At 36.5% G+C, this 16,677-nt stretch overlaps 2 protein-coding genes and 1 long non-coding RNA gene across 3 annotated transcripts; all 3 read right to left on the reverse strand.

Moving 5' to 3' along the window:
* Window positions 1-1,013: 1,013 nt before the first annotated feature.
* LOC141591137 (uncharacterized) lies at window positions 1,014-2,141 on the reverse strand. The gene is made up of 2 exons (XR_012520684.1): window positions 2,016-2,141; window positions 1,014-1,240 (listed from the first exon to the last, which is right to left on the reverse strand). It is a non-coding gene; the product is annotated as an uncharacterized LOC141591137 (long non-coding RNA).
* A 485-nt stretch (window positions 2,142-2,626) lies between these two features.
* Window positions 2,627-6,626, reverse strand: LOC141590230 (uncharacterized). The gene is made up of 2 exons (XM_074410836.1): window positions 6,596-6,626; window positions 2,627-5,826 (listed from the first exon to the last, which is right to left on the reverse strand). Exon 2 carries the CDS (start codon window positions 5,822-5,824, stop codon window positions 2,627-2,629), a length of 3,198 nt encoding a protein of 1,065 aa, XP_074266937.1. The 5' UTR covers window positions 5,825-5,826; window positions 6,596-6,626.
* A 6,600-nt stretch (window positions 6,627-13,226) lies between these two features.
* On the reverse strand, window positions 13,227-14,261 carry LOC141590231 (uncharacterized). The gene has a single exon (XM_074410837.1). The coding sequence runs from the start codon at window positions 14,259-14,261 to the stop codon at window positions 13,227-13,229; it is 1,035 nt and encodes a 344-aa protein (XP_074266938.1).
* Between the last annotated feature and the right edge of the window lie 2,416 nt (window positions 14,262-16,677).

The raw sequence follows: 16,677 nt of genomic DNA on the forward strand, positions 1-16,677 counted from the left end.
TGTTTACACTGTTACATTAGTTAATTTTTTTTATTGTTACTGTTACAACCTATATTATTTATAAAATCAAAAATACTCAAATTATTTTGTTTAGTACGCTTTTTACATGAATTAATTTGTGAAACTGTAAAAAAAAAAAAAAATTAAAATGTGATGTCATTGCACATTTGAACAATTGAAAGAAACCAAGAATCATATGTTGCGCAATTAATTTGCACATAGAACGTGGGAACTAAATTTCAGGGAACAAAACTTTGCTGACTTTTAACCACAGAGCGCCACATAGGCTATGTGGCTGTTCCTTTAATAAATAGGATACCTCTTAATGTAACGAAAATTAACGGAACGTTAAATTTTGATGACGTAGTAATTATTAGTTAATTAATACTCCCTCCTATTCACTATTTTCTTCCCTATTTCTTTAAATGGATTATTCAGGTTTTCTTCGCCTTTCTTATTTTGGAAACTTTTACTCTTATTTTATTCATCCCCCTCTCCTATCACCAAACCCCACCCAACTCTTTTACCCATATTTTATTACTTTCCTTAATATTTTGGCCCCACAATTCCTTATTTAACTCCTAATTATTCATATCTCCACTACAAGAATATATGCCAAAGAGACCATTGGAAATTGACCTAAGAAACCAACATAGAGATGGTCTCAAGGTCAAAGGTCTCTTAGGGTAAGAGACCATGTAAATAAAAATGGTTACTTTGATTAAAAGATAGAAAGCATACCTCCTAGATAAATGGTTTCTTTGTCCACTTAAAAAGAGAGCATTAATGTCAAAAAAATGGTTTCTTAAGTCAAAATTAAAAACCAAGCAAGAGAGATAAATGGTTTCTTTACCCAAACCAACTATTAGAGAAGTATGGTCTCTTTGATTTTTTTATTATTTTTTTTTTCGCCTGATCTACTGCATTGTTGTACACTTGTACATTACATATGAATGCCATAATTAGTCGATTGTGCGCATACTCGTGTTCCGTGCAACAAAACACACATACCATCCTGATTTATAAAGATACCATATACGGAGTATATAAAATAACGTATACTCGTTTTTACAATCACTTGAAGCAAGTAATATTTTCTGCAAGAAATACAAAAACGACGACAGCATTTTCCTAAAAAATTGCATAAAAAATTCGCACTCTCATTGATCAACTTTAGTCCGATCTTCTTCCTCTTCTAATCCTTGCGTTTGAGAAAAGATGTAACCCACATTTTCCTAACCTACAAAAAAAATCATATGAGCTAAAAAACAATACTAATGTTTGCCAAATAAAAAAGTGTGAGAACATTTATAAAGAATACATGATACAAATATGGCTCACAACATAAAATCCAACAACCTATTCGGATCTGAACAACATAAATGTAATCGGAACCCAGATTGACTCGTCTTTAACGATTTTGGAATCACAAGTAACATTATGTACTTAGAATTAAAAAAAACCTTAGTAATCGTGAATTGAACGACCCAATCAAACCTGCTGAACCTGGCCAGTAACTACCAAGATCAAAATAGCCCTACCCCAAGTGGTCTGTATATCACTTGAAATAAATCCGAAGCTAAAATGTTTCAACCAGCCCCGATGTGTTTTGCACGTGAAAATGGCAGCCAATCTGAGCCAAACCCTTTCACAAGTCTGGGCCTGAACCATGGTCTGTTTTTCACGATATAATTACGTGTGCCAAACCATGGTCTGTTGTTCGAGTTTGACATACGGAACTCTTGTGACCTCTAGGCTTTAGCCATAAGCTATATCTGAAGTGTTTATCACAACTTGAAGAAAAGAAACAAAAGTGCCTCATCTAAAACAAGAGGCTGAACAAATTACCTCATAATCAAGATTTACCAAAATACCAAATCTCAGAAATAAAACAGAAAATATCAAACATGGTACCTAAATATCAAACACATAGGAGTGAAGTACCTTGGCATATATGCAATATTCATGAAACAAAAACAAAAAGAGTCAAACATGCCAACAGAGGAGTGAAGTACCTTGGCATTCTCTACATGAGGCTTGCACCAAAATAATTGAAGGTAATAGTTACTTGCATATGTTTATCTCTCACATATAAATCACTATGGCTTAACCGCATCACCTGTGACATTGTATAAAAATAAAAGTCATTATCTTGTTTCTCACCGGCCATGACATAAAAAAAACAATATAAACAAGATTTCAGTTAAAAAATACACCTCTGACATGGTGGAGGTTGTTTTTCTATTTCATTTTTTAGCGGATAAATGACTTGTACATGTTGAATTTCAGTTAAATAGGTTTGTCTTACATTATATTTGTATGCTCTGTTAGAGCTAACACTAAACATGTCACTACTATTATACGTTTGGAAATTCATTAGCTCACAACAATGATCTTCCTTTAAACATGTCACTACATGTTGATTTCCCTCACAAGCCTACTGCACGAGTCGACAACAGAGGTAAGAATCCTGCATATTTTCAAAACTACAGGTAAAATTAAGTTCAAGTTCATACTGCAGCATTTTTACCGTTGGTAAGACTGAGACAACATGAAAGAACATATATACCTGAAATCAAGCATTTTTAATTGATATGATCTTAAATAAAAACACACCTCATTCATGTTAAGAGTGCTCACGACGACGCTTTCGATTTTCTTCAATCCAAATCCCCTCGTTATGGTCGTTTCGTACATATATGGATGAGTCCTCAGCAATACGATCATCAATTTGCACTAACCTTCTCGGAGATCTTGCCTCAAATTCAATATTATCATCGCAATGATCATAGTCGTCAATAGCATAACGAGGTTTCGGTGTTATAACTACAAACCATCTTTCTTTAGCTGGGTTGGACATATAAAAAACTTTTTTCGCCTGACTTGCTAGAATGAAAGGATCTTCTACATGACCACTTTTATCAAAATTGACCAAAGTATATCCCAAATCATCAGTATGAACACCAGTATTGTTGTCCGCCCATTTACATCCAAAAAGTGGTACTGTGAAACCAGAGTAATGCATCTCACAAATTTCTTCAATGACTCCATAATATTGCATCTTACTATACAATGGGCGATTGTCTTTAGCGCTTGCAAAATGCATACCCATAGCTTCCAAAGTTACACCGCTATTTTGCGTAGTACTTCTCTCATCTTGGTCGCTTGTGGAAAACGTGCACCTATTAATGATGTACCTAGAATAGAAGGTAGCACTAAAATTTGGTCCGTAGGCTAAACTCTTCAGACGATCTGAAACAGATACCACTGATTCAAGGAGCTCCCTCATCACTTCATCCTTAAACCAACTGACAAATGATTTGTTATGTGCAGTTGCTATTGATTTTGCATTTGCTCTTCGATTCTGACATTTTAAGAAATCCAAGTGCCTTTTCACATATGGCACAACTTCATCCTCATTGAGAAGAATATAAGTGTGAGCCATGTGCCATTTTTCAAATGACAGGTCAAGTTGTTTACGGCCTCTAATACCTTCTCCTTCTATTCTTTCACTATTTCGAGATGTAGGAACCCCTATCACCTCGACATTTGTAAGATATTGATTACAATGTTCAACAGCAGATTCATAAAGAAGTCGCTCCGCAATACAAGCTTCAGGCCGAAACAAGTTCTTAACATACCCTTTATATGTCTTCATTTGCCTTTCAAATGGATACTGATTTCTCAAATACACAGGACCACAAAATCTAACCTCTCTCACTAAGTGCACAGTCAAGTGAACCATTATATCAAAAAACGATGGAGGAAAGTACATCTCTAATTGACACAAAGTAACAATTAGATCACTCTCTAACGCATCCAAATCTTTCGGATTAACTACTTTTTCGAATATGGCATTGAAAAAAAGGCACAATCTAGTAATGGCATAACGAACATTTTTGGGCAAAATAGAACGAATAGCCACCGGTAATAATTGTTGCAAGAGAACATGACAATCATGAGATTTTAGACCCATGAGTTTCAAATTCTCCATTGAAACCAGACTACTAATGTTGGAAGAATAACCGTCAGGAACTTTTACCCTAGCCAAAGACTCACAAAACTCTTTCTTCTCTTTTTTGGATAGTGTGTAAGCAGCAGGAGGCAGATATTTACGATTTCCATTTTTAACAACATGAAGTTCACTTCTAATCCCCATATTCTTCAGGTCATCTCTAGCCTTTTCACCATCTTTTGTCTTCCCCGGAATATTCAAAAGTGTACCAATCACACTATCACACACATTCTTTTCAATGTGCATCGCGTCCAAACAATGTCTTATAAACAAGAATCGCCAATATGGTAGAGACCAAAACACTGAGCATTTTTTATATCCTTGCTTTGGGAGAGTGGACTTATTTTTCTTTCCAAATACGGTGTCAATGTCTTTGATTTTTTCAAATACCTGCTCACCTGTCAAGATCATTGGACGTCCCGTGAATACTTGTTCACCATTGAATGCCTTTTTTTGCTTACGATAATGATGATCATGTGGTAGGTATGCACGATATCCAGTATAAACCATCTTTCTCGACGAACTCAACCACTCTCCTTTCATACCATCATCACATACCGGACACGCCTTCTCCCCTTTCACTGTATACCCAGAAACATTACCATATGCTGGATAGTCTTGTATGGTGCAAAAAAGCATTGCCCTCAAGTTAAAAGTTTCATTTCGATAAGCATCAAACACGCTAACACCTTTTTCCCATAACAATTTTAGATCATCAATAAGAGGCTCCAAGTACACGTCAATATCATTTCCCGGTTGTTTTGGCCCAGAAATTAGCAAGGATAACATCATGTACTTTCTTTTCATACACAAAGAAGGCGGCAAGTTATAAGTAACTAAAATAACTGGCCAAGTACTGTAGGTACTACTAAGGGAACGAAATGGATTCATTCCATCTGTTGACAATGCTAAGCGTAGGTTACGTTCTTCCTTACCAAACTCATGATATTTTCCATCAATAAACTTCCATTGTGGGGAATCAGCCGGGTGTCTAAGTAAGCCATCATCTTTTCGGCCGTTTTTATGCCACGTCAACCTTTCTGCATCTTCTGGATGCGAAAACAACCGTCTGAACCATGGTATAATTGGAAAATACCATAAAGTCTTTGCTGGCACTCCCTCCTTCTTCTTGTACCTTGACGCCTTGCATTTAGGACAATTTTGCAGAGGTTCATACTCCTTCCTAAATAGTATGCAGTCATTTGAACAAGCATGAATTTTTTCATATTGCAAGCCCATTGGGTACAATGACTTCTTTGCCTCATAAGTAGAACTTGGAAGGACATTATCCTCTGGTAATATGTCTTTTAACACGTCAAGTAACAAACTAAAACTTCTATCCGTCCAACCATGTCCAGCCTTTATGTTGTATAACCTTAATATACTTGACAATTTTGTATATTTGCTGCCTGCATACAAGGGCTTCTCAGAATCACTTAACAATGTCTCAAATGTTTCGGGATTGTCATCGAATTTATCTTGAGCTGAACGTAACATCTCATCTAACCTATCACCCTCATTAGCGTTATCAAATCCATTCTCATTATCTAAAAATGAACCGGTCGAAGTTTCTTCCTTATCTTCACCATGCCATATCCAACAAGTATATGTTTTATCAAATGCCCATTTATCCAAATGATTAAGTATTTCATCAACTCTCTTATACAAAAAATTATGGCACATGTAGCAAGGACAAGGTAACCTAGCATCTTCTCCTTTATTCTTAATAGCAAAGCTAATAAACTCCAATACTCCGGCTTTGTATTTTGGGTCACCCGGTACTGTAGTTGATATCCAACTTCGATCCATTTCTACACACGAAGTTCAAAAAAAAAAAAAAAAAAAAAAAAACTCATGCGTACAAACATATGATTAATTAACAATATGTGAATTTCTACATAGAATCCAAACTTAATGGTAGAATAGTTAAGTAGTTTTCACCAAAATCCCCTAGACGAGTTTACTTAACCTGAACAGGTTAACATCAAAAATTGCAATGCGTCCAGGACAGATTTAAAGCACAAGTTAACATCAAAGATTGTGGAGAATAAAACACAAGAAAGACAGGGGTTAACTGATAGCACGAGACCAACATGACCCTCTTACAACTTAATTCCCAATAGAAGACAAAGCATCCGCTCAAACATTATCTTCATAGATCGAATACACAGGCTGAGGACCTACTGTCAAACACTCAGAATGTCAATACCAATGTCATTGTTTTGTGACAATTAAGGTGTGAGAGGCTGTAAGTTCTCGACTAATGTATAATACAAACAGCCTTAATGGAATCCTTGTTCATTTTCTAATTTTCAGAACCTTTAAATCGACAACTTCATAAATCCATCAATTTAACATCATTCATATCTAAGAACATCATATAAACACAATAACACATTACCATAATCGTTTTTCATAAAAAATCCCCAATTGTATATGAACCCTAATTCCAAAAGACACATGCTTACTTTAGAATTTTTTGTTACGGTTTTACTCATATCAATCAAAGGATATAAAATGTAACCAACAACGATAATTTCATATACAATTAATTCGAATAGGATAAGAGAAAGAAAATACCTCTTATGGCAGAGGTTTCACCGGCGGAGAGTTGTCGTAGCAGGGTTGTGGCGTTGTCCTAGCAGGACCTTGGCGTTGTCCAAGCAGGGCCGTTGTGGTGAGCGATTGTGGGAAGGATTTAGATCTAATGTGATGAAAGAAGATGAGAATTCTGGGTATAAGTTCTAGAGTTCTAATTTATGGGATTCTATTATTCTGGTTATATGTTTTAATTTTTTTTTTTTTTTTTTTTTTTTTTGTAAATAGAGTTATTAAAATATTTCTTTTGAGAGGGCAAGTGACTAGAAATATGCTGGAAGTTTTTTTAATCCTTATTTTAATATAAGAAACCATTTTTACACTACAATGGTTTCTTTGTTATTTGAAAGAAATCATTTTTCTTTAATGAATGGTTTCTTTGGTCAAAGAAACCATTTAGATACTTAGATGATTATTTATTGATGATGCTTTTGCCTCATATTCTTGTAGTGCTCTCTCCTATCACAAAACCTCACCCAACTCTTTTGCTCTTATTTTATTCCTCGCCTTAATAGCCGTGCCCACAAACAAAGGGAAGAAAATAGAAACTAGGAGGAAGTAATTAATAATAAATATGAATTAATAATTAAAGTTTGAACATTTCCCATTCTACCCCAGTACTTTATACATCCTTCCCCGAATATCCCTAAGTTATAATAAAAGAAACACCATTTTTTGTCATTACAGCTCATCACCTAAAAATTTAACAAGTTTATGGTTTTAAAAAGAGTTTATGTAAAATAAATCATGGGTTACTAATATTATAGTTTCCTTTTATAAAATGAGCACTTAAGATGGAAAATTTTCAAGGAGACTTAATCGCACCTCGAAACGAATTAAGTTCGTTGGAGTATACACCTAAGCATGGAGAACGTGGCATACTTGAGCCAAAACCTTGTACTTCCTCCATTCAACTTCACTCTACCACTTTTAGTTTTCTACACTATTCACAAATAAACATTTCATTTCAATTTTCTCTTAATACATAAGTGAAAACATATGCATGAGGATCTTGTTTGATTCGTCTTTACGAGTACATTAAAAATATCTAACTTTTATAATTTTTTGCAAATACGTAGCTAACGCCTAACGATATTTACCGCGTAAAACACGCGTTGATAAACGTGATAAAGCAAAGTGGTAGAGTGGAGTTGAATGGAGAAAGTATCTTTTACGCTTGGTAAATGATTTGTTCAAAGTATGAGCTGGAAGCCTGAAATGCTGGATCAATTATGATATCCATAGTACTACAAATTCGTTTTAACTCAATAGTTCTACAAATGATGGTGGGAACGAGAGCATAGTAGTATAAATGCAAAATGGATCCTCTCAATTTCTTTCTCTCCGTTTTCTCTCTTAAATTCATTTAATAATACTTTCCCACTAAACCTCATTATCCCTTTATTTTTGCCTATTAATTTTGAGTTGTTCGATGATGCCAGAATACAATCTGGACTACCGAAAGGAAATAGCCTCTCCATTTCTTTTTAGGAAATGGACCTAGCCAACCAAATTCGTCCCTAAATCATTATATGCAACTCATGTCCATAATTGATATGTTAGGAATTATGTCATCTAACAATTATTTATTATTGGGATCTCTAGTTTGGTTGGCGACCTAGGTGCAAAAAGAAGCAACGTTGATTGTTTTTTTTTTCGACAATGGTAAACTTTTATAAATAAAAACGAGTACGTAGAATGCATTAAAGTACAAACAAAGGGGTATTAGCGACCCCCAAATTACTTGAGACACAACTAACAGAAGAAATAGTACAAGTAGGGGCAACCGAAGAAAAAAGGCGACTTTTCTTGAACGGCGGATGGTAATGAGCGTCAAACTCAATCATGTGGACATCCTTTCGCTTCATCCTCGTAACTGTAGCAGTAGTGTCGCTATATCTGCAAAAAGAAGTGAAAACATCGACAGAAACCAAAGATCTTTTCTTCGAAGTAGCAAGAACACGACCATTTCGACCTTTAGCACGACCCTTGCGACCTGTAGCACGACATTGATCCCAAACACGTTCCTCTTTGTTAAGCAAATAATCCCTGACTAGCATGGGCAGAGTTAGAATTGAGACGTGTCTTCTTGTCAACCTGTAAAAAGGCCTCCTCCTGAACAAACTCAACAAACTCAACACTTTCAGTCTCCGATGTAGGAGAGGATGTGGAAACTTCTGCTGTCCCATAAATTTCTTCATGGGGAGTTCCCGTCTGGATGGTTTTAGAGGTAAGGGTACGGACCCTTATAAACGACATGGACCTTGGGTGGTAGAATCCCAAATTTTTGCCATATATTAAATTATCATAATCTTGAGATGAGAGATTAAGTTTATTATGAGGTCGTTTCTTATTGATGAAATTGACATGAGGAGATTTTGAGTGAATTGAGGAGGAAGAATTACCAAAATCGGTATCATTTGAAGTCACGTAAGGCGCACTGCTACTCTCAGACTCCATAGGCACAACAGTTGATGAGCTTGATGAGCTAACAGGAACACAACTAGCAAATGAAGCCAGATAAGACGTGGGGTCCTTTCCTTTCCTTACAATGCCATAACACAACTTCAATGATGCACAACTTGTGGCCACATCCATATTCTCCACCATACCAGCGTCTTGATCTTCAGGCGGAGAAATAATTTCTTGACTTCGGAGTGAAGAAATGAACATTTTCCCGGCACGAACCTCATTTGCTTCCAAAGAGTCAGCAACAACACGCTTACCATTTTTATTAAATGCTAGAAACTGCCGAACGATCTCTGGTTCTTGAATAATATCTCTATTATGAGGTTCAATCAACTCAGCCTTTTCCAAAGTGCTACTTGCCTCTGAAAACCTATTCAAAATTTTAAGGGTGATAGACTTACGAAAAAGAGCTTTAGCATTGTTAGGAAAGTAATCTAAAACCATAGAACAGAAGATCAAAGCCTCCTCAAAAGCTTGGAGCTTATTGGCACATGCTACTAAATTTGAACACAAAGAAACAGCGAGCGATAAGGTTGAGTTTAAATCAAGCTCGGTTTTATCTTTGAGAGATGAACACAATAGACGACATGCCGTATCGTAACAACCACCCGCCTCATCAAACTGTTGTTGTCGAAAAAGGTTATTACCAAAATCTTTAAGAGCTTGGATTTTAGAGAAAGGTGAAAAGTGTAATTGGGTAAGAACCTTCAGAAATGCATTTTCATCATCCGACAACTTCTGATTACCATAAGCAAAAACAAAGTATTCAAGAAAGCCGGCATCGGATTTGGAAGAAAAGATTGGAAAAAGCGTCATAGCTTAACCGCTATGGTAAACTCTGACAAACGAAAAACCAGAAACTTAAAATAACCCAGGTGAAAAGAAAACAAGGAAAGCGGAGTAACAAACGTAAAACAAAGGCATGATGAAGTCTTAGCGAAGAAGAGATGAGTTAAAGAGACTACTACAACCAACCCAACTGCCACCACCTACTCCGACTGATGCAAGACCATGGAAGAAACAAACCACTACAAGGGCACCGGGACACCTATTACCTCTAAAACAGAGAACTCAAGTGACAAGCTAGTCGTATACCTACCAAAAATAACCAACTGGCACTAACTAATATAGCTAGGGAAGTCGGGTCAATCTCCACAGGGAGGCAAGATATCTGTTAAAGGTCCGTCTATTTGGTCACAAAATGGAGGTTTGAATTTGGTTTTCTAAACTAAAAAGGCTTAAGGGAAAGAGTAGCAAGGAAAGAGCAGTAAAGGCAAGAAAATGTGAATAAGATGATCAATAAAGAGGGAACATGTCGGGATTTCGGTTCACTACGATAGTCTAATGACTCAACTGCAAATAGTCTAGATAATTTACCGTGAGACGGATATTGGAAAGGTCCTTCCGGTCCACTTTCTGTCCTAGATTTCCACTAACTTAACTTCCGTTCTCATTAGCGTAGTCTACTATTCATATATAGCAGGTCTATTTAGTCCAATCTTCCGATCCAGGAATAAATTTAACCAGATTAAAGAGTAACTTTGAAGCGTGCACTCAACTAAGTCGGTATTATAAATAAATTGCCATGGGTACAGATTCTCACAAATAAGTCATCTAGCCTATTCGTTGCATCGTCACAATTCTACCATAGATCCCCTAATCCCACCATGAATGGATTTAGCTACTCATGCTATTAATGTTGTCAATATCAATAATGATGAAATAACTAATAATAAACATATTGAAACAATAATAATAATGCATAAACAAATTAGGGCAGAAATTAAGGAAGAGAAGAACAAAGGAATTAAAGCAAATAAAAGCAAGATTAAGATTAGAAGGAGAGAAGGATTACAATAACAAGAATTCCGGCGTAAAGAACAACCAAGATCCAAGCAAAATAACCCAAAAGAAAAGTTTACAATAGAAAAGTTTAGGGAAAGATTAAGAGTAAGAGTGGCGTAAAGAAGTGTTAAGCGATAAAAAAGCTGTCCTAATGACCTAATCACACGATGCTTAAATAGAAAATACAAAGTCCATAACTAAAATAAGCAACACGGGTTAATTAAGGCCCGTGTAAACTCCAATCCTCTCGATCGAGTAGTTTAGAACCCCTTGATCGAGGACTTCAGCATAAGATCCTCTCGATCGAGAAGAAATCTTACTCGATCGAGGAAAGCCTCAAAACAGCACTTCGATCGAGTAGAATAAATTACTCGATCGACCTCCTCAGCATGTGAAACCACTCGATCGACCAAGAAAAGCATTCGATCGAGTGTTCTTCCTCCAAAACAACTTCAAACTCGTCGCCGACTGCTTCGTTGACCATTCCTTCACACATCCCAATGCAGTATCTCACTCTAAAATTCCCGTCTCCTCAAAATGCATGCAAAACAGGACGAAAAGGGTACGATTCCACCACTTTCAGGTTCATTCCTACAAACAGACAAAACGAACCAAAGTAGCCATTTCGGGGCATAATGCAATATAAATCGGTACAAAAGTACATGGAAATACGTGAAAAAATAGGCTAAAAAGACTATATAAAATGCACGTATCAAATCTTCCCAAACCGAACTTTTACACGTCCTCAAGTAAACTAAATGCAACTAATAGAACGGAAATGAAAACTCAGCACTAGCTATAACTTGTCTACTCGAACCAATTTAATGCAACAGAAATCAACAGTTACAGCTACAGCAGTCAATACGCAAACGAATTATAAGATGTTCAGAAATAAAGCTGACCTATCGACCTTGCAAGACCAACAAAATTGGACACTCACGTGGTCACTCTTCTCTCATGAAGCAAAGGGTGAATTATATATGTAAAAGAGAGAAAGAGAAACAACCACTCACCTAAACTGCGACCTACATAACATGCATGCAACAAAAATGAAAGACAATTCGAGTACTAATGCACACATTCCAATCAACAAAGTCCGTCACAGCCGAGGGGTCACAAATAGTATAGGAAAGTGAGGTTCAGGTGAGAAAAGGCAAAATAAATTATGGAAATGTGGAGGTAAAAGCGCCAAGCTAGTTCCTAAACAGGACCATATAAGACCGTCCGAATCTCAACTGACTGAAAAATAAACACAAGTGCCCTTCATTTGGCACACAACTCACCATCCAAATACACTATCTCCTCAAAAATATATGAATAAGAACAGAGGAGTGAGACAGTCACAAAATTCCCTTTTTTAATACCGTCTTATTTGCACAAACAACACAAATCAAATAATTTTTCCAAACTTTTTTTTTTCTTTTTTTTTTTCCTGACTTACGGGAATCATCCCCTTTTTTCATTTTTTTTCTTTTTTTTCTTTCTCCTTCAATTCACGTTTTCCTTTCTTTTTTCAATTTCCCCTTTTTTTCATCGTCCCTTCCTTCATTCTCCACCAACTGCAATCAATATATACGGGCCAAACTCACAAACGAAAAGACATACCACAAAAGACATACTAAACTAGCTTGACTAGTGATGTCCGTCGTTGTGTGCACCAAAGATAAAATTTATAATACCTATTAAATCTAACAGAAGCTAGTGGTAACAGGGTCGAACCTGTAGGATTTATCTGTATGCATCCCTTTATTTTTAAGGATTATAACGAATTATAAAGTGATGATTACGAGTCATAAAACTAAAATGCATAAATAAAACGTAAAGGATTAAGAAATAACCTTCGGTCCTAGCTTTTATGGCCTATGAAAAATATCGCAATGATATTCTCCTATCAGTTGCACCCAAGATGCTCCGAGAAATACCCCTCGAAATTGCTAGAATGAGATCCCCAATTTTCTGTAAATATTAGGGTTTTTGTGTGATTTTCTGATGAGAGAAATGATGAGCAAAACTAGGTTAAAATTAGGTTAGAAAATAATGATCTCCCATTCCCTTATAAAATCGAGTATAAGGTGTAATAGGGTAGATATTTTCCTTCCAAATTTTCGGCCCATATACCGAAATTAAGAGAGTTTTTTTTTTTTTTTTTTTTTTTTTTTTTTTTTTTTTTTTTGGTAAAGGGTAAGTATATATATCAAAAAATCGTAACAATTTACATCATCGGAGTATAATTCAGTTTCACTAGTCTATCAAAAAACACAGCAACAGAATCCAAAATACATCAGATACTAATGCTTGCTCACCAATCTTCTTCCTTTTTTGCTAACTTTCCTCTATTCCTTGCCCAGAAGCGACTCATTGCATCCTTCAAAATTTGCTTGACCAGGAAAGTAGGCCGAATAACCACATCAGAAACTCGAGCTTTGTTCCTAGCTTTCCAAATGCCATATATCACAGCAATATAGATAGCACACACCATTCTTTTCTGAAACTTAGTCCCTCTATGACTCTTATTAAACCATACCTGCAAGTCTGCAGGCTGCAATTGAGTATGAAGAGCCTGCTGAATCAGAGTAAAGCATTGAACACTATAGCAGCAGGTATAAAACAAGTGATGATGGTTTTCATCACCATTAGCACACATGAAACATGCAGGATCCACTCCAACCCCCATTCTAATCAAACGATCCTTGGTCATAAGCCTTCCTTGAACAGCTGCCCAATAAATGAATGAAGTTTTTGGTATGTTCAGACGGTTCCAACAAACATGCCTCCACTCCACTTTGGGTTTAATATCACGCAGCCAGTTATAACCACTGCTAACCTCATAATTTTTGTCCTCCCCATGCCATTGTCCAGAAACATAAGCAGGTGCAAAAGTCTTAAAAAGAGAAGCAATCTTTTTCCAAGACCAGCTACAGTCACTAGGTGGTTCATAGCTGGTCCAATCTCTTCCTTTCATATACACATGGTTCACCCATTTCACCCACAAATGATCCTTTTTGGCAGCAATCCACCACACATATTTTCCCAAAAGGCTTTTGTTCCACAATTTAGAGGCCTTTATACCAAGCCCTCCTTCATCTTTGGGAGTGCAACAGGTATCCCAATTAATGTTAGGAGATTTCATATAAGTATCTTTGCCCCCCCAAAGATAGTTCCTGCAAATGTTGTCAATTTTCTTCAAGATGCCATTAGGAATGAGGAAAACTGAGGACCAATAAGAGTGAAGACTTGACAGAACAGCATTAACCAGAACAAGTCTCCCAGAGTAAGTGAGGTGTCTAGCCCCCCAAGATCTTATCCTTGCAGTGATCTTATCAATGAGCTTCATGCCTTCATTTTTAGTTAATTTCTCTTTTTTTAGTTATTCCAAAAATGTATAAAATGTGTAAATTGTCATCTAGTGAGGATCGAACCCATGACCTCTTGGTTTGAGTACCCTCACTATTACCACTATGACGCATTCATCTTGTTGATATTAAATATAACCGATTACATTTAATTACGAATTAACAGATTAATTCGTCCAAGCTAACATTACATACATTTAATTAAATATAACTTATTATATTCAATTTACGAATTGTGATTAATTGTCTCAACTAATATTATTTAATCTTCATTAAATAATTGTCTCATCAACACATTGACTAACTGTTTAGTCATATAAGGCATCAATGTGATTATATTTCTATAACCACATCTCTCAAACACATCCTATAGGTGTGACCTTTAGGGACCAATTGATCACCGCCATCTGTATGATAATAACGTCAAACTTTCTAGCAAGTCAACCGTTATTAGGTAATCGTTAATCAACTGATTAAAATACAAAGTATACCCTTGTGAACCTGTAAGAGATTTACAAATGTTATCACACTAATTTGTGGAGGACACAAGCTCCAACAAACTCCCACTTGTCCTCACAAGTGTATGTGCGATAACCGGTTTTCATATCCTAAAATTTCTCCCACTCAATGTAAAACAATTTGTAAATCCGTATTGACAAAGGTCGTATTTTACAAGCGATCATTATCAAGAGTGGTTTCCCCGACTAGAGAGTAACTTAACTGATAAACGAATCAACATTCGAACATGGCCATGAATTTCAGTTACAACTCCTCGAGTGGCCCTGAGAAATAACTATACCTGATAAGGGTTGGATATTTTCCTCAACTCGAATCCTGCAGATGTAAGCACGTATGAAATGACCGGAAAAAATCTACTTAGCCTCCGATTCACGCAGACCGTGAGAAAGAAACCAAAGTCACCCAAAAGCGCCTTAATCTCAAGAGACAGTCGATAGTCAAAAGAATCGACTCTAGGAACACAATGGATGTCCTATCCACGACCTGGCACCGAATGTTATTAAACATTTAGGACTCCATTACGTTGTCACAAAAAGTTGTCCTACGAGGTATCATTATAATCTCGCATCTGTGATCGATCAGTCAACAGTTTGACTTATGGCTCGTTGAACCCACCATCAATCGACTGCACAATATAATAGCCAGAGTTATCAGCTCTTGTAGGCGATTACGGACCAAAACAAAATATAATGTAATTCAGTTCACTTTGTGGAGTTCAAAGTTGTCAGTACAATCCACATGAAAAACAAAATATTATATTAATACGATGAAGTTATAAATAATATATGAAAAAGATAATGTATCAAATTCATAATCGACTATTACAACTCAGGAACACGTTTAATTCTCATGGACATAACATACCCTCCATGCTTATCATACTTCAATGGCTCAGTAGTAGAATCTACTACAACTTCCTGTTTGGAACTATTCCAGCTGACCGCAACACCATTAAGAGTAAGAACGAATCTAGACTGAGATTTCTAATCATCTCGATTCGTTTGGAAGCTAGCATCTCACAGAATCGGTTGCGCATAGCTTAGTATCTCCTCCATAAGTCAATACCCAATCCTTAGTCCTCCGTAGGTACATGGATTCTTTTGGTACCGACTCGTTATACTCAATACATATACCACGTCTGGACGTGTGCATATAATGGCATACGTGATTGATCCTATAGCTGATGCATAAAGAACACGACTCATGCGCTCAATCCCTTCAGGCGTCGTGGGTGACTGAGACTTGCTCAACTGCATCCCAGACGTCATTGGAAGGTTCCCCTTCTTGGAGTTGGTCATGCTGAACCTCTCAAGAATCTTATCCAAATAAGACTCCTGACTAAGTGATAACGTCCGTCGTGATCTATCTCGGTAGATACGGATTCCCAAAATGCGTTGTGCCTCACCCAGATCATTCATCTGGAAATGGTTCTTCAACCATTCTTTAACCGAAGATAGGAGAGGAATGTCATTCCCAATCAGGAGTATGTCATCGACATATAATATCAAGAATACAATCTTGCTCCCACTCGACTTGATATATAAGCATGGTTCTTCGACCGATCGAGTGAAACCATACTCTTTTATCACCTGGTCGAAACGATGATTCCAACTCCGAGAAGCTTGCTTAAGTCCATAAATGGAACGCTTAAGCTTGCATACTTTCTTAGGATGTTCAGGATCTATGAAACCTTCGGGTTGCACCATGTACAACTCTTCCTCCTAATAACCGTTTAAGAAGGCGGTTTTCACATCCATTTGCCAAATTTCATAATCATGAAAAGCGGCAATCGCTAAGATTATCCGAATGGAACGTAACATGACTACAGGTGCAAAAATCTCATCATAATGCAATCCGTGCACTTGAGTGAAACCTTTT

Source organism: Silene latifolia, chromosome 7 (genome assembly GCF_048544455.1).
Source record: "Silene latifolia isolate original U9 population chromosome 7, ASM4854445v1, whole genome shotgun sequence".
NCBI lineage: Eukaryota > Viridiplantae > Streptophyta > Magnoliopsida > Caryophyllales > Caryophyllaceae > Silene > Silene latifolia.

Excerpts from the sequence above, each read along its gene's own strand:
- LOC141590230 (XM_074410836.1), bottom strand. The coding sequence starts at position 5,824 with ATGGATCGAAGTTGGATATCAACTACAGTACCGGGTGACCCAAAATAC.
- LOC141590231 (XM_074410837.1), bottom strand. The coding sequence starts at position 14,261 with ATGAAGCTCATTGATAAGATCACTGCAAGGATAAGATCTTGGGGGGCT.